The 22,637-nt window shown below is 45.6% G+C and overlaps 1 protein-coding gene across 1 annotated transcript in view; it reads left to right on the top strand.

The window, feature by feature from the left end:
- Positions 1-22,099, top strand: part of MAMLD1 (mastermind like domain containing 1) — an 85,734-nt gene extending 63,635 nt beyond the window's left edge. Inside the window, exons 3-5 of the mRNA XM_019471042.1 lie at positions 17,838-17,984; positions 19,505-19,586; positions 19,874-22,099. Coding sequence (XP_019326587.1) covers positions 17,838-17,984; positions 19,505-19,586; positions 19,874-20,892 — 1,248 coding nt within the window. The 3' untranslated portion in view covers positions 20,893-22,099. The remainder of the gene's footprint in view (positions 1-17,837; positions 17,985-19,504; positions 19,587-19,873) is intronic.
- Positions 22,100-22,637: the final 538 nt, after the last annotated feature.

The following is a 22,637-nucleotide window of genomic DNA, read 5'->3' as shown; positions in this document are numbered from 1 at the left end:
CCCCCCTCTCCCCCCCCCAGCCACAGAAACATGCTATTACTTCGGAGGTGTTTCCTTAGTTCCGGATGACAAAAGGCTGTCTGGGTAGAACTCTTAAAAAAAAAAAAAAAAAAAAAAACTAACCATTTATAAAATTTTTTTTACTTAAAAAAAAAAAAAAGAAAAACTAACCATTTAATAAGAACTTTTTTTATTAAGATAAAATACTGGCAGTGAAGGGGGAAACGGACAAATCCATTTCGTGCCCAGTCCAGAGTCCGAGCTTTTTCCTACATAGGTGTCATATATCTACATGTCTATAAATTTTAATTTTAAAAAGAACTGTGACCTTCATCAGGGACCCTATGTGCAATAAGATTAGAAAGGGACTCCTGACTTGGGTATGCTCCTCCATTCTCGGTTTGCACAATATATAAAACTACTGTGTTTTAGCTTACAGAGGTTTCCTCAAATTTCATACTTTATAATAAAATCTCGCTCTCTCTGTGATATCTTATTTTTTCTGCTTATGATAACAGTATTGAGGCTTTTCATAAGATGAAATGCTGTCTAGCTGCATTTAAAATACACATTTTTGCCCATTTCTGTCTTGATTAAGCTAGAGGGAGGGTACCTACCTGCTGTCTAGATTACTGTCAAACTTAACTGAAAGTAAAGTTGAATTGTACTCTGCTGTCCTAACAGAGCCTATTTTCTCCTTCTGACTGGGTATTAAAAGGCTTTTCCTGCTGCACTAACATTTTCCAAATAAAAGATTTTTGCCAATTTCTGAAGAAATATCAGAACAAGTACCACCTTGGACATGCTGGAAGGAGTCCTGCGCCATAGATTATGAACTGAAACAGTTGGCCAGAATAAGGAATTAAAGTAATCCCTGATATTAGGAGCATGAAAATGAGATGACCTTCTGTATATGCCCCGTGTGAGTTTCTAACCTAGTTGCACTATAGGCTGCCCTTTATCCTCCATACCTATACTGTGCAGAAAACAAAAGACCAGCCATTCAGCTGGGAAACTGGAACACGTGCTTGCAAATATTACAGACTTTAAATGCATTGTATTTTTAACAGTAGTTCGTGATTGGAATGACAGGAAGGAAATGAGCAGAAAACATCCTATTCTATCTCTATATAAAATCTTGCTTGTGAAAGATACAGTTACCACAATAATGATCGGACGCTAATTGATTCATTGTGCTGGGAGACAAGTGCTGAGCGGAGGAGCCAGCGGGGTCATTTTCTTGCTCCAACTCCACTTTGGTTGTTTGCTGAGGAAGGGCAGGAGAGGGTTATAAAGCTGCTGCCACTACATTCAGCGCATGTTTTTCTCAGAAAAGAAGAGACACCGCCAGCCAAGATCTCTTTCCTTTGGAAATTGTGGCTGGGAAGGGCCCCTTTGGCTCGGGAGACAAAGTGGGCAGTCAGACAGCCCCTTTCCTGAATCCCAGGCAGGCACCAGACGGCTGAAGGAAGAGAGGCACCAGGCTGAATTAGATTGCCTGCCTGCTTTGGACAGTAAGGCAGAGAGGCAGGCTTAATTGCTTTGCAGCTGTTCATTTTTTCCCCTTCTCCCTCCCCTGCCCTCCTCTCCCTCCTCCCAGCTGACCCCGGCGGCAGCCGCAGCTCTAGCCCCAAGGAAACCTCGCCAACTTGGGGAGAAGTACCAAGGGTTTCTGGACTCGTTTTTATCAGCCTTTATACCCTTCCCTCAAGTCCAGCAGCAAATGGGGAGAGAAAGGAACGTATTAAGGAAAAAAAGACTCTTCGGCGTAACCTAGTAATTTGTCACTTTTTTCTGGGTTAGTTTGTACAGGGGTTTCCGAATGCTGCTTGTGGCAAAGGGCAGGCTGGGACAGGGGACGGGGCAGGGACAGGCAGACGTCTCGGGTGGCATCCTTTCAGGAGAGGCAGCTGGGTGTCATCGCTGGCAGGTCCTGGCATCCTGTCCGAGCGGACAAACCAGGAGAGCCTTTGAATGAGCCCCCTGCGATGTGGCACTCCCCGCAGCAGGATTTACGAGACATGTGAGATTTCCTCTCTGGAGCTGCGATACCGTTTGCAGAGATCTCCCAGACTGGTGCCTGGCAGCTTGAATGTCTGTTGGGGTTGATTTGGTGGTGCTCGCACCGGTAAAAGAGCCTCGACACCGAAATGTTCTTGACCTGACTATTAATAGAAAAGCTTTTTTTGAACCGCGGGGAACGTGCAGGGGTCTCCAGCCCTCAAAAACTGGCTCAGACCAGACTTGCAGATTTGCATGTATCTCATAATCCCAAACTGTCTGAACCTCATGTTTGTGCAGGAAACAGTTTGTTTTCTTAATTGCTCTCGCTCCACTCCCAGATTTAAACATTTAAAAACGTGTTTCCATGCCTTAGCAATGAGACTGCAGTCAGCTTTCAGCTCACCTGGTTTGCAGAGAAGGGCTTTGCTTGTCTGCTGCTCAGCCAGCCTTCCTGGGTCTGTTCACCTCCAGCAGCAATGTCAAGCTAACCCAGTTTTGCAGCTGGTATCGAGCGCCAGAGGCAAGCTTTGTAGATGTCTCTTTAATTCCTGCACTTGTAGAATTTAGTGTATATTTTCCCTCCAGTTCCACTGACTCACACAGCGCTTGGGGGCGGAGGCAGGAGGAGAACAAGAAGGCTATAACCCAGGTCTAATTTACTCATCTGGTAAAGCCAGTCGTCAGTGAGCTTTTCCCCCCTCTGTCCACAAAGATAGTCCCTCTCGGGAGCCTGTTTGGCCTCCCAGTTATAATTATGGCATCAGTAGTTTCGTACTTGACTGTCCTCCTAGGCCAACTGCATCTTCTCTGCCAGGATGTCGTGTCTGGGTGACAGCATTAGAACGTGAAATGCCCCGGTGAGCCGACAGTACGACGCAGGGCGTGCAGCCCCGCATTGTTCGGGAGCACAGGCTGTCATGGCACGCTAATCTCTTTATACGGGACATATCTGCTGCTTATTTTTTGTGATACCCTTAACGGCACAAACCAGAACTTGAGGTGGTCACCAGTGCAGGTTTTTGGTACGTTTCTTTCAAGGCGCAAAACTGTGATGGGGATCTTTGCTCAGGGGCACCGGAGAGATGGAGGGTGTCGTTCCTGGAAAGGTAGCACAGCTACCAGATGCTTTGGTGGTCAGAGGGATTTGTGTCTGTAAGAAATGGATTTAGAAATAAGGTACAGTAGCATGTAAGTGACTTTTTTTTTTTAAAATCTGTTCAACATGCAGCCTACAATAGCTCTGCCAGTTAGATTTGATTTAAAACCGGCTCCACAAGCTACAAAGGCTCTTGAGCCTCATTGCCGGGACCGGAAATCCATTGTGGCGTCCTGATTAGTGCTGGTGAAATCGCAAACCTTTCTTGGGGCAGATAACAATCTCGCAAATGAAAATATAACCTGTTAATCCTGAATTTTAACAAGGATGGTTATGCAACTCCAGGCCAAGTCCAGGATGTGTCCTATCCATGTGCCCCTTGGTCAGAAAGGATTTGCTGATAGGGAAGGGTGGGATTGCACCCCTGCAGTATCCTCTCCCAAAAGCACCCCTGCTTTATGCCAGGTCTGTGGCCAGAGGCAGGAGGAGGGGTGCTGGTGGGTGAGGCTCAGCGCAGAAATTGGAGTTCACATGTTGGGACCAACCCCTCTGAAGCTTTTGGCTGAAGTATCTTAAGATGGGGCCTCTGTTTAATGTTCCCCCCCGTGCCAGTCGCCGCTGCCAAAGGAGGGGTGGTCTGGCTGGGGCTATCCGTGCTCTTGCAGTCCCATAATAGTCCCTTTAATTATGGGTAACAATAGGTTCTGTTTTTTCCTATGTTAATAACAAGTTCCAGGGTATAAATAACTCTGCAATTAAAACAGAACGCCTAACGATTTACCATTTGACACCTATGCAGTCTGCTGGAGCCTTGACTGTGCAAGGAGTTTTTTCTCCTGCCCTGAATATTTTATAATTGTTTTACAAAGAACACATGGATGCTCCAGTCATTAAGAATTGCCAACCAAGGTACATTGTGGCAACAGGGAGCAGAGAACAGATAGCTATACCTGCGCCGAGGCCGTAGGGAGCTCTCCTTTCGGACGTGCAGCCATGGTTTGTTTGACTACTTCTGTATATTGACCTTTGTTTTTTAAGAAAAACACAAACAATCAGGATTGTTTTATTGTAGGACCCATTAACTCCTTCAGAGACTTTGTGGTGTCTGTTGGTAAGAGCAGCACACGTGTGGCCATGTACTGCAGTCCGTGAAACACCTCTGCCGCTCTGCTGCATTTGGATGTTTGCAGGCAGATGCTGCATGTCCCTTGCTTTGTGCATTTGGAAGAGCAGTCTATATGTAAAAATACGTGGAAATACGCCTGCGGACTCTAATCACATTGGCCAAGGAGATAGGGGCCATGGGGAGAGGGGAATTCACCTCTGCTTTCAGCGGGGAGGCATGGAGCGCCGCCGCTCATTTCCGAGACTGGCTGTGATGTGTTTGATGTGGAGCCTGTGAATGGAGTTGCTTAAATATACAAGTGTGCCTAAAAATGTAAAAATAAAAGCAGTGCTATTTTAAGACTCTAGAATCAGGGATTATAAATAGCCCAACTGGTGTGTTACTCCTGGCTGGGTGTGTCGGTCTTAAAACACCACCACAACTGTCACTTCCCTTTGAAGCAGCTTGTCGGCTAATGACCGCAGCAGTGGAGCCTCCTCTGCATTTCCATGTTCTCTCAATAAGCACAGGTCAATGATAAGATGCTCTCCAGGCTGACACGTCCGTCACACAAGCCCTCGCTTTGCCGGCTTGGGCGTGCGAGCACACACAAATGGAAAGGTGGGTGCACGCTGGCGGGGAGCGCTGCGGAGCTGGGATTCAGTGGTGGGAGGTAGTGTTAGCAGGGTAAAGCGGAGCTCGATCTGCTGAGCACAAGCCGTGGAGCTGGGGCTGCTGAACCCCGGACAAAAGGCAAGATAGTTGCGTGGTTAAGCACTGATTTGGGACTTGTGAGACGTGGGTTTAGCACTCTCCATTGTGAGCCTTCCTCTGTGACTGGTTGGGATTCATCTTCCTGCTCCCATCATTTAGGCTCCTCCTGTGGCCAGTGGAGGAAAAGATCTTCAGAGGGTAATTTCACCTCACCCTAATGTGCACCTGCGAGATGTGATGGATGGTCTGCGGTGAGGGAAGCCTGGACAACACGCTTAGGCTTGGCCCTTGTCTGCTGGAGGTACCTTTATTCTCCATCTTTGGAAGCAGCAGCAGCTGTGGTGATCCAATATACAAAAGTCTGTGAAGTTGAAAGTCATATAGGTACCTTAAATAGCTGCCTTCTGCCTCAGAAAGCATTTTTGTTTCTGTCTGTTTTTCCAGTGCAGTGGCTGGAAAGAAGTACCTTTGATGGTGTTCCACTGCCTCAGTACCGCGGGCGAGCGCCTGGGGGACAGGCTCTTCTCTGGTGGCTGTTTCCGAGAGGAATTCTGGCTGACTCCTGCACATAATGATATGTTTATTTGCAATATATGGAGCCAGGAGATGTTTCTGGGTGATAGGGATCTGGAGACTAGTAAACAAAAGAAGACAAGGTTAGAATTCAAACTGTAAGAAGGCTTGTTTTGGTCTAAAGAAAACAACTATAAAACCAAATGATGACGGTGTTCAAAAAGGTTGCAGTGGTATATCTCAGGACAAGGTGCAAATGTATCTGCCAAGCCCCTGCACTGGTAGGATGCCAAAATCTGGGTTATTCTTACAGGGAGCTCTAAGCAGCCTGTACCCAGAAGGCGAAGAAAAGGGAGCTTGTTGGCCACTCCTTCTTTTCATAATAGGTAGAAATGGGCCAGGAATCTCTCCTGCTGTAGCAGTCTTCTCCAGAAAGGGGGACCTTATTTCATGTTCTCTCAGTGGAGGAAAGCTTGCAAATAGGCTGTGTCTAGCATCTCTAAAAGAAGCAAAATACCCTGATGTCTGAAGGTTTCCAAGAGTTCATGCTGAATTCTTCCTCCGTAGCCTGCTTGTAACACAGAGGAGCCGTGTCCTGACATGATGCTCCCCTAGCGCAGAACAAGCCACTTGTATTTTATGGTGATAGAGAAGATGATTTCCATCAAGAAACAAATGGGGACGACAGCAGTGACAAATAAAGATCTTACAGGTTCAAAACCGATAAGCTGACAGCTCCATTTTCAAATCTGGTTGTCTTGAACTAACCACGTAGAAACAGTATTTTGGCAATCTGCTGACTGCAGTGAGCACCTGCGTTCTCTGCACTGCTGACAATCAGGGAGCTTCTGAGGCGGTCCTGGACATGGGTATGAAAAGTTACAGTAAGTGCCAGATCAAAAATTAAAGCCTTTGTCTGAAAGTGAAGTTGTTACTTCGGTCTGAAAATGAGGACTTCTCCCATTGCTCGCGGTGGTCAGAGTTGCTCCTGGAGGGCAATAGGAGGACTGATTTAATGCTCCATGTCTTTTTTCTTTCAAGCTGAACTCTTAATTATGCCTGCATTTCACTGCAGATTAGCAGGGAGTGCAGTGCGGAGCCCGAGACCCCTGGGGTGCAGCGAGTGCCCAGATCTCCTCTGCCCTGGCCCTGGGGTCTGTTTACAGATGAGATCTGTGGCTCTGCGAGGATGCACACACACACGCACGCTGTTACGGTATGAAGAAGCTCAGTTTGCTTTTTATTCCTCCCCCCCTCTTCTTCTTTTCTATAATCATTGCAAAACAGGAACAAATGAGTGTGTCACTTTAAACCATGAAACCACTTAGTCCGTAAAGACAGATTTGGCGTCTTTGTGCTGGCAGTGACAGGCCAGCGCGGCGCTCCATAGTGATCCCACTGTTCTCCCTCTGCCCCGCACCCCGCCGCCGCTCCCCACCCCCTCCGAGATTTGCTCCGTGTTTGCCTGCCTCTGTTTTTGTGGTTAGTAACCAGCAAAAGAATGGAATGGATTTAATGATTTGTTGGCTGCGGTGCCGGCATGATTAAGTCAATAAAGCTGCAAGCTGAAAACAGACAGTGTAGTTACAGTATATGACTTTAACCTTGTTAATGCATGTTTATGTCCTCCTGCCCACTGTATAGCTGTACATTGCATAAAGAAGATCTGACCAATCTTTAACCCATTAAATAATTCATAAAGTGAGAGCAGACATCAGCTACTTGCGGAGCGGATCAGTAACCATGGGGTCAGCAATAACTTTGGCTCTCTGGATCATATCCAGCATGTTTAAACTCTGGTGATGTCACCAGGCAAGCTTCTAACCTTAATCATTTGGATGGGAACAAAGGGAAGTTAACTGTTGACATGCGGTGTCTCCGCGGAAGAAACACTTGCGAGTGCTCTGCAACATCTCTGCCTTGCAGGGAACGTGGACTAGCTCCAGCCTCCTTGCTTCTTTTATACGCTTCCCTCTTTCCTTACGGCAAAAGTGTGGCTGGCCAAATGTTCAAAGGCACATGTTTCCTAGACTCCTATTATCTTAAGTGACAGAGGGACCAAAATCCCACAGAATTTCAGGGAAACGTTGGCTGACTTGAGAAGATGGTGTTTGGAGGCACTTGGATGGTTTTTTCATCGTGGGTGAATTTTGAATGAAAACTATCTCCTGCCGTGTAAATGAAAGAGAAGGATATATAATGGGGATGGAAGGAGGCAGAAGCCAGGGATGCAGGAGAGGATGTGGAGTGAAGCAGGACTGTTCCCACCGCAGTAAAAGCTCTCACAATAAGAAATCAGGCAGGACTTGCAAGAAAATCCTAGGATCCTCACCCATACCTACTCAGCCAGACTCTTCTCCTTTTTCTTACCTGTCAAAACATAGGGCTGACTTCTAGCACGCAGCCCTCTTTACACAGCTCCCAGCTGGGCACCGAGGGATTCTCCAGGTGCGGCGATGTCTGTAGTTGTTGCAGCTGCTTCTTTTGCTGGCACGTAAGGGGTGAGTCATGGGATCACGGGGCGTGTGGCCGGGACATGCTGCGCTCCACTGGTCTGTGCAGCCAGGATAGAGGCCCTAGGGGACCATTACGAGTTGGTGTAGTTTAGTGCTGTTCTGAGATGCAACCAGCTGTGGCCGGAGCTGGAGGAGAGATGCAGAGAGGAGGACACGACAAAATCTCGTATGCGGAGTGAAGCAGAAAAAGCCCTTCCACCTCTCGCCGGTGAGCAGCGTGGAGCGCAGTTCTGCTGCAGGTCTTTGGGGTCACAACCCGAGGGCATGGCAGAGGCAGCGTTTCAGGAGGCTGAAGACCTAACCTCCACGCTGCCCCGGGAACTGATCCTCATCCTTCTACTCAGGGACTAACTTTAATTCCTTTTGGGGGGAAGCTGAGACAGAGGGAGAAATGAAGTGACTTGTCCATAGTCACCTGAAGAAACTATGTGTAATGGAACTGGAAACTGAACCTGGTCATGTGAGCCCGAGTCCATATGACCGGCTTTTATCCTGTGACTCAGTCACGAAACAAACTCACCGTTCAAGATCATCTCCTTTAGAGGTGGCTTGGGAGTTCACCTTCAATGATCCCATTTTCTACGTCTCCTTCTGACAAACTGGATGCTCACAGTCTCATGAGCTAACCCTCCACTGTGTGTCCAAAGGGACACTTGCTTGTGCAGGTAAACTCATCGGAGGCTGGCGTGCCTATCTGCACAGCGTACATGCAGGTGTGTTTGCAAACAGACCTCTATGATGTGCACATCTTTATGTCTAGGACTACTGGAGCTATTAAAGGCACACAGGTAAAAACTCTCACACCGTTATTTGTGAGCCAGATGGCTGCATACAGCAGAGCATATCTCAGAATCCACAACATCAGCCCAATAGTGAATTTTCCAGGTGCCAAAAGATACGCGCCTTGAGTTGGAGATGAGAGCTGGGACCTTCAGTCTGCCGTTGCCAGCATCTGCAGCCAGAGATCGGGGGGGAGACTGACCCCCAGAGCTACTGCTGATTATTCTCAATCACTCGGTTATTCCCTGTTGCTTTATGATTGTGCTAATGAAGACTCTCAAATAAAATTACCCTGCATTTTTTTTTTTGGTTGGTTTGGTTTGGTTTTGCCATAATCCAGAGCAGCAGTCTCTGCTTTGGAGAAGATGCTCCAGAATTTATGGCAAGTCAAATCTGATCTGAGTAGAAATTCCATGTTCCGTTTTCCTTGGCTTTAGCTTGGAACGTTGTGTGATGCGTCTGAAAATCTTCCCTTACCGGTCTATTGATTTCGATGAATGAACTCACATACACCTAGTAATGTTTTATTATCACTCACCCACCATAGGGTATATAGCAGCTGGTAATTTTTGTGCATTGACTGCATTTTTTTTCTGCTTGATGGAAAACAGAGTCGCTCCAAGCGTATGCTAATGCTGAATGGGGGGGTCCCAACTTCTGACCCATAGCTAATATCCTACAAGTCACATGAAGCTACCAAGGATTCTTGAGCTGGAGTTCGAAATGCTTATGTTATCAGCAAATAAACACCATTAATTGCTTCTAATATGTCATGCAGTGGTTAAATGACAAGATCCTTATTAATATGCGTGTATATCAGCCTTTTCAGTGTGTGTGAGGGGGAGTATGAAGTGGTAAAATTACTTAAAATTAGTGGGGAATATTTACAGGAAGGCATAAAGAACTGTCAGTTGAGGAAAGCAGCATTTTATGTTCTTGTCCCAGATGACCTTGCTCCAAGGACAAATCAGAGCTTGATGAAATGAAGCTGCAGATGGCTAGTGATCTCAACTCTGTAATAATGAAATGACACAAGAAAAAAATGAGACATCTACAGTTTGTAAATACAATCTGAATGGAAGGGGAAAAAAGGAATTTTTAAGGGGAGATTGAGTTGACTTGGTTACAGCAGTTCAGCTTCGGGTGTTTTAATAATAATTTCCATTTAAAAAAATAATGGAATCGCTCCTCGTTCCCCATACTCAAGGTCACCTTAATACATTTTTCTTTATTAACATGTCACTATCTTGGTTTTAAAAATTTGATCATGAGGACTACCTAGTCACAGCCTACTTTGTATCCATTATTTTAGCATAGTATTTATCACTGCATTTTGTTTTGTAAGTTGCGGTGGTGATTTTTGGCACCTGATTGGGTAGACGATCTGATACAACCATTTTAGGTGTTTGAATAGTTTCATCTGTTAGGAAAGGGTAAGCTTGTGAGAAGTTTAATACTGAAAAAGTGATGTGATACTTTGTGCCAGAGCGTGCTTTGTTTGTGCACTTACATGAGAAATCAGGAGTATATACTGTTGGGTTTTGCATGTGGGCAGGTTTTCATGCAAAGGTCTTCTCAGAAGCGGTTAGGCAGCCAACTGCTATTGAAAGTTAACAAGACTTGGGCATCTGCCTCTGCAAATTGAACCTTTGCATGAAAAGGAAAAAGAAATTCATGGAAACATTAACTTAGAGAAATCAAGGGATTTGCAAATCTCTGTGATCCAGACCACCTCGCTGCAGGTCGCAGAGCTTTTCAGGAATGGGCAGGTAGAGAGCTGATTTCTCCCATTAGCTCCAGATTCCCTGACTTTCACTTCGTTAGAGTGAAATCTTCACTTTTTTTGGATCAGATTTTTTTCTGCTCTCCCTAATACATAAATTCACCAGCCAGTCATTGCATTTCCCTGTAGCAGCTTCTGACGCGTGTTGAGCTAACCCCGGCTCCTTTTGAATCTCATCGACACCTCTGAGAGCATGCCTTGACATAACACAAGGATTACTTGAGTCAAACCACTTTATAGATACGAGATGTTGTAGTTTGTCATCACAGCTAGCGCAACCTTGTAGAGACAGGCAGAAGGACTACCAGCCGAAATTGGGTGAGATAAATACAGTTTTAGATTATCTCATTGAATTTATAGGCAAGCTGCCCTCCATGGGAACGAGAGCGTGGTGTCAAGGGTTGGAGAATCATGATAGCTGTACAAGCCAAATATAAATATTTTGTTCTTTGCAGAGAATTCAATTTTGGATCTTGACTATATGTTGTATGGACAGGTACAAAACACCCATCTCTGCATCTTTGGGTGTATACACATAAAAACTGTAAGAGATACAGTTTATGTTAAAGTATGGTGGTACAAAGACTGGTGGGGATGAGTCCAGCCCTCGAGCGTTGCACTCAGGTGGAGGAAAGGTGTGTTAACACTGCCGGTACCCAGGTCCCATTGCCATCAGGGGTCTGGCAGAGCCTCCGTGGGTCTCTAGTCCTCCTGAACGGTTTGCCTTTCACTCAGGCTGGTGGAGCAAAGCTGTTCTCTGGGCTGCCTTCACCCATGGCCTGGGAGTTCGTCTGGGCCAAAGGATCTATTTGCAGGGGAGCTGCTGTTGCTGGAGTCTTGATCATGCCTCCTTACAAGCACCGCAGTCCCTGGGAGGTTGTGTGTGTCTGTGATACGCCAGCTCTCCCATCCGTGTTGTGCCTCAGGCTCTTGGCTGCTTCCTAAGCCATTTCCCATGTTCTTTCTAACAACATGGTGCTGGTAACAGCATCACAGCTTGATTTCAACTTGCCTACTAAAGGATGCATTTTCATCTAAGAGAAAAATCACTGTTGCAATAATTCACTCTGAATTTTCTGTCTTTCTGTTGCTCTTGCTCTGATTGCTGCTGCTCGTCAACGGCATGTTTTGATGGATGAAACCAGCTCTGAAAATATTGGTAGAGTCTTTGCACAAAAACTTTAAGTAATTCAATTAATTTTTTTTAAGAGGGGAAGTGGACTCAGTTTCCATCTTATTAAAATTCTGGGTGCATTTTTAGATACTTTGATGGGGTTTCGTTTTGTTTTGAACAGCATGTGGTATAAGAGCAGCTATAGGAAAATCAGTGTTTCATCTGCTTTGCTTGAAGGGAGGAGATCCTGATACAATTGCTAGCCAGGTGTGGTGATCTTGTCATTGCTCCTAGCAAAGAAGGAGGACTACCTTTGAAGGAAGCTGCGCATGCTTGTGCCGTATGAAAAGAAAGAAAAACTTAAAAGAACTTTTTTTTTAAACAAAACCGTATACCCGTGGATCAGTTACAGTCTTCAAACAAAGCCTTTTCCTGACTGACAGCCCCCAAGATAAGCTTAGAAACTTGAGCCTGGTAGTATTCCACATGCTTGTATATCAAGTAAATGGGTGAAAGATGGGTAAAAAAAAGATCCACTGAGCTGCACAGTTTGTTTTATCAATGTTCATACATTGTGTTAAAACAAACACGCAAACAAACAAAAGGCTTTGGAGCGTTTCTGAACTGAAAGGCTGTTTTATCTTGAAGAGCATCTCTGAATTGTGAGCAGAATAGAGGAGAGAAAAAAGAAAACTTCCAAAGAGCAAACGGAGAGTTTTGTTGAAGGCAAGAAGCAGAGGCAAGAAGCATACATAACCCCTGACTTCTGCGTGAAGCAAATGATCACGGCATCTCACAGACCTCACACTCGAGTGGGCTGACACGATCATTCTGCCAAACCATGACCCTGGATTTTGTTTGCTTTGTTTGTATGCATTGGCCAAACAGATTCACCATCTTAGTATCTACTTGGATTAACAGCTGTGGAGGCAATGATCCTCCTTTGTAAAGGTGGCATCAAGGTTTTCTACGGGGCTACACAAGGTTACTAGACACTGGGAGTCTATGTGTGGCTTCTCTGTAGATCTAAACATGAAACTCTTACAACCATGAAATTCCTGGGGTGGGGCAACTTTAATATTATTAGTGTTTTAATTGCTTAGGTTGTAGTATTTTTAGAGTTGTTGTGCCTAGGAGTCTTAGTCCTGGACTTTACAGCAAAGCGCTGCCCAGGCATGAAAGCCCCACCAAGGAGATGCAGCGCACCGACTAGACAGGAGACCATGCACCGGCAGGCAGGCGGGAGCACAGGGAGATGCCGAGGCATTAGTTTGAAACTAGGATTTGCATTTTGTCAGTCAAGTACAGAACTCCCCATACATAACAGATGTTCTTAAAATACAGAACAAAACTCGGTTAATGAAACTTCACCCCACCCCTAGAGAACAGCTGTACCTGCTGTGAATACGGATCCACCTAGAGTCCCCGGCCGAGCAGCCAGGGCCTCGGAGCGGATCAGTGGCACAGGCTCCTGTCAAGTCCTGTAGCCATGTTCTTCCTATCTTTTTTTTTTTTTTTTAAACTGTGTGATTTCTCGGTAAATACTTCAAAGTAAGTTATCTTTGGTTACAAAAAAAAAAACTGGTGGAAAAAACAGCTTGTCCCTTTCTCGTATTTACAGCAAACATCTACCCTGAGCGACCCATTTCCTTTGGTCTTTTCCTTTTATGCTGGGGTGCTGTGGCTCATCTCAACAACCCTTCTGTTTTAAGCTCTGTAATTACTGGGTTCAGCTGGATGCCCCACTGAAAGTGGAGGGAATATTTCTCAAATGATCAGTGCCTTTTGAAATGGAAGAAACTTTTAAAATGCAGGTACTATATGCATTTTTAATTAGACACGTTTCCGTTCTTCCACTGCTGCTAACGCTTTCAGTTAGGAAGTGCAGTTCTTCCCCGACTGCAAATATCTACTGAAATTTGCAAAGCTGCCTGTCTCTCTCTCTCAGTAACCTTGCTGTGACCTGGTTATCTGCTAGAAACACAAAGAATTCAGTCTCTAATTAGTCCATCTGTTAACTATTGAAATTCATGGCTTAGTTTTATTGTCTGGGTCTGTAACATAATGCTGAATGGTCTCACCTGGCAGCTTATTTCTTATAAAGCAAATGTGCCTTTCCAAGAGCCATTTTGGTGCAGATAACTGTCTTTTCAGCATTGGACAAATGACTCTGTCTAGCAGCCTGCAGTCCCCTTCATGCCCTCACTGAAATAAATCGTACATCTCCAATAGCTGTGGGCTTAAGTCAATACAATTTAACATGTACATTTCTTTGTTATATTCTTTGGAGTTACACCGTAAGAGCAGATGGGAAAGTTTAATAATGATAAATGAGTTTAGTGTTTTCACATAGTCCTAAAAAACAATGAATGCTCTTTATTAAAGATTAGAGGGATTTTTACATATTTGCCAAAAAGCGATTAAAGCTCTAGCTCAGATCCTCAGAAAGCCTTGCTTTTAAATTCTTTTTGGACTGTTTGTTAATGAGGATTCAGAGGAATTAGGGGCCATAAATTTCTTCATTCTCGCTTAAGTGAAGCCACAAAGTGATTACTGGATATATAACTAAGTGCTGAGGACTGGAGTTTATCAACCGCGTTCACACAGAACAATTCATCTCCACGCTTATTTACTGCAGTTGTGCATCTCGTATGTAATCAGATGATGGGGCTGGGCAGGTCGAGCTCGTCAGTGGATTTTTAGAAGGATGTAGATTCATAAATATACGTGGTAGGTCTCAGTGGGACTGTTTGCACACTTTGCATTAAGTGCGTGCCCGAATGTTTTGTGGGACCAGCCCCACGCTCAGTACAGTTGGACGCAGTAGTCTGCGGATGCGTTTGCCCAGCCTGAGCAGCCTGCCATTGTGCACCGGCTGGGAGGGACTGGTTTCACTGGGCTGGGCGGCAGCTTTTACAATTACAGTCAGTGGCTGAATACGGACACAAACAGCGCGTGTTTCTGCAAATCTGGAACCTGATTCTAAGTCAGGTTCAGAGATACTAAGTCAAAACCACGAAGCTAGCCCCAGTGCCTTTTTGAACAGAAATTGCCACATTGGAAAGCCCTGGGAGTGCTGCAGGAGCTCCGGACCTGCTGTGCGACAGTTTGCCTAGCAACAGAAACACATGCTCTCAAACACATGCTCTCCAGTTCCAGGTCTGTGTGGCGTGCCGTTCGGTTAGGGATTCTGCCCATTTGATGTTTTAATAGGAGTTTTTGGAGGGAAAAAAGGCAAAAAACCTGATACCTACATGCAAACACATTGTTGTAAAAGCTGAAGAATAAGAATCCCCTGTAGCCATCTGATTCCTCCAGTGTAGCTTACAGCTGGCTCAGCCGCATGACCCTTTGGGTGTGAACACCCACTTCCATCGTTCCCGACTTCGATGTTAGAATCCTCCTCTCCTTGCTGTCTTCCTGGATTTTAAAATGGGATAGTCCAAACTACAGACAAGTTAAGATTATGGCTTGTTTGGCTTGGCCTTACTATGGGAAGGAAAGCGATTTTTCTTGGGGAGTGATGAAAAGGAAAAATGTTTAAAGTTCATTAACCTTTGGTACAGATAGCAGTGTCCTTTAGACTACCTCCAGAGCTATTCTTAGTCATGAGGTTTAAGTGGTTATTTTTTATTGTAAGGGAATACAGTAGTTCCCACTAGTGGTGAAAAGAGAGAACTTTTTCCTTTTCTTTTTTTTTTTCTTTTTTGGCGTAACCTAAATGTGAATGTAGAATGCAAGTGGTTATTTTTTATTGTAAGGGAATACAGTAGTTCCCACTAGTGGTGAAAAGAGAGAACTTTTTCCTTTTCTTTTTTTTTTTCTTTTTTGGCGTAACCTAAATGTGAACTGTAGAATGCGAGATTTTGAATTCATTCCTTGTCTTCCCATCTATGCTATTTTGTCCTAATTTCCCCAAAAGCAAAATTTATATCTATAGATTGTTTCTTTACTGGCTAATTAAGTGTTATCCAACTTTGCTCTGAAAAACTCAGCAACCCATTCTGTGTATTTGCAAATGAACTGCGCTGATTGTCATTATTGCTATAGGGTGCCTGCAGAAAGTCCCATATAATTAAGCTGTTGTACTGCCACAGCACAAGAGCCGCAATTAGTAATGTGATTTACACTTCTTTACCATTAATAATATGGAAAAATCAACATTATTTTCTTGATGATGCTTAGGAGAAATTAGAATGAGGTGGACATGATTAGGAAAAGAGACTTTAATGTTATGACTTGTTAATGCAATAGCCCTGAGCGAGACATCAGAATGATTGTCCTTGCACTAAACTCATTTGCTTCAGTAAGCACAGACCCTCTGCACGCAACAAGACAAGTTTGGAGGAAATTGGATAGATGGCAGGGATTTTGGTGGTATGAACATTTCAGTGTCTTTCATGTGCAGAGTACACAAACTGAATCCCTGCACTTTCAAATATTCCCCTAGAGGCAATCTGCATTATTCAAAGCTTAACTATGGCTGCAGAATCCTGTCTGACATGAAAGCAGAGTGGTAGCTTTACATGAACTTTCATATTTACATCTGTAGTAAATCATATTTACCTTTTTCCTCCCCTCCCTCTTTTTCTGTGGGACAGAGGGAGTAAAATGGGTAGGAGGGAAGGGGGAGGAGGAGAGATGTCCAGCAGAATTGTAAGCAAAGCACCAGTAATAAAGTCTAGTCTTATGAGACTGCCCATGAATAGGAATGATAATGAGAGCAGTGATGAGCTGCAGGTTTGTGTCTTTTAGTAAATTATCTAGCAGGCATTTACATTTCATCAATTGTGCTTTTGCATAATAGACCGAAGTGCTACAACAAAAGGAGGCACCATAAAAATGAGTAATTTCAGTGACCTTCTTGGTAATCGCTCTTACAAAGAATATCTTGGAAGGAGTTGGGTGATTCCTCATGGTGAAGCTGCTGTGGAAAGTCGCCCCAGGCCTGAGAAGCTTGCCTGGTGACAAATGCCTTCCAAGGCTTTCTTCTGGCCCCTCTGAAACATGGCTCGTATCCTGTTTTCTCCATCTGAGCATGCTTCTAATTGTCAGATGTCAAAAGGCAACAACCATTTTCTTCTTGCTTATCTCCTGATAACATTGATTCTCAAACAAAGGATGTGGGCTTCCATTCTGAAAACAAAGGAAGCATGGCCCAGCTAAGGATGCTGGATATAATATACATACTTCTCCCTGCCAATAATAACAAAACATCATAAATAATGTAGAAGCTGGATGTGAAAATGGTGAAAGGGGAATACACTGCTACTGCTGTTCCTAGGTACAGCACTTAAAGAATCTTGTCCTCAGTGAGGCCTTGACTTCTTACCTCATTTTTCTCTTGTGTTTCCCTGACTACCTGCCAGCTCCTAAGATGTTTAGACTTCAGTATTTTTTTAATTCTTTTTCCCTTTTGGGTTGTGTCTGCATCGTGTTCTTGTGAATTTTTTTTTTCTTCTCCCCACAATGCTCTTTCTTTGGAGGCAAGTCCTCAGCTGGTGAAAGTCAACTCAAATCTTTCATTGAAGACTTACAGCGAGGCCAGTTCGCACCAGCCAGGAATCAGGCCCACTGCATTACTGATTTGTGCCCGGCCATGACCTGACCCTGCGTTTTCACATGTTCTCCTCTCCTTTCACAATTAGCTCTCCTCATTTGTCCGGTCATGGAACCCACAAGAACCACTTCAATCCCAGGCCCACATCTCCCCCATCTTTCCAGGGCCCTGGTCTAATGACACCTTTTCCCCTCTTCTGCCTTTAGTTTGCTGTTTTCTTTTACTGTAGGCTTCTCCTTTATATCCAGTTGCCAAATCCTACCCCGATGCAACTTTTCTTTCCTTATGTCTTTCAGTGTAACAGTTGGGGAACTGGTGGGAAATGTGACGCTTTACTCACATCCCTTCTGCCAGCCAGGCAGCCGTGTGACTTCAGTAATGGTAGTGAATCAGTCCTGTAGCCTTGGGCTAGTCACAAAGAATTTTGGATTAACCTTTTGCTTCTTTCCCTTCTTGTGCTGATCCTCAGAAATCAGAGCAGTCCCCTGCCCCTCGCTGTCCTCACCATCACATGCGGGTCCATGTGAATCCACAAGGTGTTTTGGCCTTGGGATGGCCAAAGACCAGAGAGAGGGCATCAACAGAGAGAATGAGGGCTTCTGTTGTTATCTCCCTGATGAGATTAATTTTCTTTTTTCATCTTTCTTGGCAGGATCAAAACGCTGGAATTGTTGCCAGACTTCAGGAGCCGGGCTCCATCCCAAGCGGAGGCTCTGTGCCGGCACCAGCCACGGTGAATGGGTACACGATGAGGAACCATTTACTGAAGCAGCAAATAATGAAACGACAGCTGATGCAGGTACGATGCTGAGTGCCTCTGTGGGTTCCTGTGCTGTCCACCTCACTGGGAAGGACAGGACTAACTGGAATGGGGAAATCACCAGTCAGCAAACACTAAGGAGTGACCCTGGAATTGCTGGGTTGAGTCAGACTAGGGCTGTGGTGAGTCCAGGATGTTATGCCCAAGAGAGGCCAGGGCCAAGTGCTGCACAGCAAGTCCGAGTGCAGATCTGCCCACTCGTATGCAAGGGAAGGATTCAGTCACCTCCGTATCATTGCCGTCATCCTTGGTCAGCCGCAGAGTTGGGAGGGAAGATGCAGCGAAGGGAGGCTTGGAGAGTGAGTCAGCCCCAGGAGAGATGTTCTCCATGCTTGCCTTTCTCTCTGGTTCCTTGGGGATTTACCAGACCAGATGTTAGACTCCATTTTGTCCTGGACTTGCTGGTCTCTCTAGCAACAGAAGTCCCAATACGAGGTTTGTAACATGCTGAGTGAAGGAGCAGAAGGAGCAGGGACGGGGGAATCCCACAGACGAGTTGGGTGAGGCAGCATTGAACATGTGCCTCTGGCTTTCTGAGTGTGCTGCTGGATTTGGGTCAAGGAGGCTCATTTCTTTGGATGGGAAATGAGATGAGAAGTAGCTCAGTAAAACCCTCAACCGAGTACTGCCCTGCTCATTGATCAAACTCCCTTTCAAAACCAACTCTGCCTCCTTGTCATCAGTTGGCTTCAAGCTTATCTGTGCTGCTCTAACACAGCGGGAGTTCAGCCAGGCCTCAGTTTCCACTGTCCACAAAGAGTTCCCCGGGTCACAGCTGCTGTCCACAGCAGGGATGCGAGTGTGGTGGCAGATTCTGGGGTTAAATGGTGGGAGATGCAAATCCGGTCACTTGGAGAAAGCCAGCAATGCCTTGCTCAGGGAGCACCTGCTAAGGATCCCTGGATTCCTGTGGCTCACTCCTATGTTCTGGTTAGAAGTGGCAACCAGCACAAAGGGTGATGGTACACACGAGCAGAGCCATCCTTCAGAGAGGGTAATGGCCACCAGCCGTTACCTGTTTGTCAATGTGTCCCTGCAATGCTGCCACAGATTCTGTTCACTAATAGACTTTTGGACAGCTTTTGTCCCCGGATCTGGTACTTCAGAGAACATGTCCAGATAGTCAGCACGAGAGGCACTGGGGAGACGCCAGGATTCCCGCAGCCTCCGGCTGTGCTGCACTTCACTCATAAGCTGGTGAACGCGAGGGTCTCCATGTTCATCCAGCTCCCCTTGGGCCTTGGGCTGCCTGCACAGCGTCTGCTGAAGGCTGCGCTTCCTAATGCTGGGCTGTTGTCAGGACACCTTCGCAAGAAGGGGCATGGGAGCAGTTAAGATCCAGTCTGAAATGAACTGTCTGGGCCGAGTCTTGTCGGGGGGGGGGGTGTGTGGTTACAGGAGAGGTTGTTAATGATGACAGTGGCTACACTTCAAGTGTCTGCTGCTATTCTTGTTTGTCAAGAGACGGCAACTTGACTATTATGTCCCTTGTTTTCCAGGAAAAGCAGAGACAAAACATGCTGGGAGTAACATCTGAGCAGAGGAGTTTGTTTGCGGCTCAGCAGATAAATCAGTTTCAAGGTAAGGAGGGAAACGGCGTGCTATGAAAAGCCTCGAGGAGCCAGGGCCTGGGGTCTGATTAAATACAGGGCGCTTAATGATTCTCTCCCTGAAATAAAAGCATTTCACATTTTATCACATATCATGAGATCACCCATTTCCTTATTGCTCCAGTAATAACTCTGTTACAAAGAACACAGAGGAGAGGCCCATGTAATGAAAAAGGACGGAGCAGCAGCCTTTCAAGGCTCTGCCATGTTTCCAGGGTGAACGTGCGCTCACCAGCTAACGTGTCTCTCTGTACGCAGCCGTGCAGCAGCCCATTCCTGCTGACTGCAGCCAGGTGATGCCAGCTCCTCCGCCCAACCACCGCATGCTGCCGTCTAACCCAGCTATGCTCCAGAGCACCTTGGGCTCTGGCATGGCCCCAGCCACCGCCAGCCAGAGCAGCGGGACGATGGTGATGATTCCACACAACCCTGGCAAGCAGCAGGGGATTTTTCCGCCTAATTCTGACTTCAACATCCCGCTGCGGCCGAGCCAGAACTCACTGGGCATGAACTCGGGGTGCCAAACAGTACATAGCCACTCTGCTGTGCGGCCGGGAATGCCGATGGCAGGCTTCAGTTCTGGTTCCTTAGCAAATCACTCTGCAACTCAGCAACACTTGCGGCAGCCGAGTATGCCAAGAATCCCTAATGTCTACCCCAACTCATCTGCCCAGATGTGGACGCCGACTGCTGTGCCAAGAATGCCAAATCAAAGCCAAATGGATACCAGCATGCAGCAGTTCTCCGGTAACACTCTCTTCTCCAAACAGAACGTGAGACCAAGCGCACCGGGTCAGCAGTTCTCTCAGCAGGCTGTAGTGCCGCCAAATCAGATCGCTCCCGGCGTCCAGGTCAGACAGATGCAAAAACTGAGCATGGGGCAGTCTGGCCAGAGCTTGAGCTCAATGAGTAATCAGAACTTGAGACACAATTTAACCAGAGCACCGTTGCCAGCTATGAATGTTATGAAATCAATGCCACAAGGAGTGTCCAGTTTTAACCAGCTCAATCCTGCCTCGGGCCTTGGCCCACCAAGCTACCCTTCCACGGGCCAGCCGCCCGATGCCTTCAACAGGATGAGCGCCGCTGCCGAGCTGCCGCAATATGACTTTGTGCCCCAGCACAGCAATTCGATCATGCCTGCAAACTGCAGTGACACTGACTTCCTCGACTCCCTCATGAAGAACAGCAGCAGCAACGACGAAGAGTGGTTGAACAATCTGACAATGATAGACGACATTTTGGGACAGCACGCTCAAAGCTCCGGACATGTTTAGCTCGGAGAGCAGCAGTCTCATTGTAAATAGCATACGTATGGCTTTTGAACATAACAGACAACCCATGAAAGCCACTGCCTCTTTCAGTACAGAATGAATAGACTCAGCCAATTCTTTGCCTGCATCGAAGTTTAATATTGGCAGTTTTTCAGATGACTGTATATATTTGAATATTTTGTAAATTATGTTTTCCTAAACCTTAAATGTAGAAGTATTTATACTTCTTTGCTGGACTGTTTGTAAATAAATCTATAGCATAACTTGGTTTTATTATAGGGATTTCATTATACCTTGTTATAAATATGCAAATAATATTGTTAGTTTCAGTAATACTGTGTATTACAGCATAAAATACTTATGTTTTTGACATAACTTAACACATGAACTGGGGGTGTCATTGCAGCCAGACTAAGCAGAAATCAGATGTGGCATCTGTTCTCCCATATCAAGAAGAAAGATTGAAAAGTTGCATTAAAAAAAAATAAAATCCATAAAAGGAGCTGCTGATTCTTCCCTCGTAGCTCAGCCTTGCTGCCCGATTCTGGTATGTAGGTCCCACCCGGGCTCCCAGTGCATTCAGGGATCTGCCCGCAGAGATCCATTTGCAAGATCCCGGGCACGTTCTCAACTTGATACACTCCAGTAGGTCGATCCGACACTGACAACGCGTCGTCCGTTGTCCTGCAGCGAGTGTGTGCTTGTGATGTTACAGCTGCTGACAGGCGTGTGTGTGCGTGTGTGTCTGGGCATCGCAGGCAGGCGAGGCGCTGCGCTGCCTGAAGTGGGTTACACTGGAGAGGAGGCGCTGGGCAGACGCTGCCAAGCCTCCCTGGCGACTGTACCCTTCAGCGAAAACGTAGCTCTGGTTTGCGCACCTCTGCCATGTATATTTGTAGTGTACAGGTGATTTGTTCCTGGTTTTAAGGCTTTTCATAATTTCTGTTTTAATGTGAGACTTTTTTCAGGGGAAAAGTCTATAAACATTAATAGTTAATTTTTGATGTTTTTCTGTCAGCTACTATTGTCCTATGTATATTTAAGAGTCTGTTTATAAAAGATTCACTGTACTGTAAACTTCTTAAAATGTTCATACTTTGTGTAATCATATTTTAATAGTCACGTCATACTTCGCAATACATTTGTAATATAACGTCAGCTTCTTGCACAGAATGTTTTTTTTCTTCATACCATAATAAACTGCCAGGGGAAAATTGCATATACTTTATGTGCTCATTTCTCAGCTACAACGTTTCGTACCTGCAGATATTTGAATTAATTTGATTTGTCCAGGATGCTACAACGTCAATCTAATAACATGTACAAATGCGTGTGTGCTGTTAGTAGAAGAAATGGGCTAGATGAAAAATTGAAGCGGGCTTTAATTTTATTTTAAGATGGGATTTCTTAGGCCCGCTCTCCTTTTCCACTGTAATTATAGGTGAACGTAAAATTAATCTCTGTTGTTTTTTTTTTTTTACATAGCACCATGTTTATTTAAGTGACAGTTCTTGTTTCTAAACACCCATATGAGTTGGCCCATCAGAAAATAAAGCCGTGCCCAGCGTGAAGCAGTGAGGAGGGCTGGGGGGCCGCGGCGCAGTCCCACCTTGCTCGTTCAGCGATGCCTGCGAGGGCGGTGGCGGGTACAGCATGTCACTCCTTTGACACAGAAATCGTCTGATGGGAGAGCTGGTGCCTGCCCTGGGGGAGGCGAGGCTGGGGTAGGAAGAAACAGGAAAATTTTA

Source organism: Aptenodytes forsteri, unplaced genomic scaffold, assembly GCF_000699145.1.
Source record: "Aptenodytes forsteri isolate BGI_AS27 unplaced genomic scaffold, ASM69914v1 Scaffold143, whole genome shotgun sequence".
NCBI lineage: Eukaryota > Metazoa > Chordata > Aves > Sphenisciformes > Spheniscidae > Aptenodytes > Aptenodytes forsteri.
This window is presented reverse-complemented; position numbering and strand designations above follow the sequence as displayed.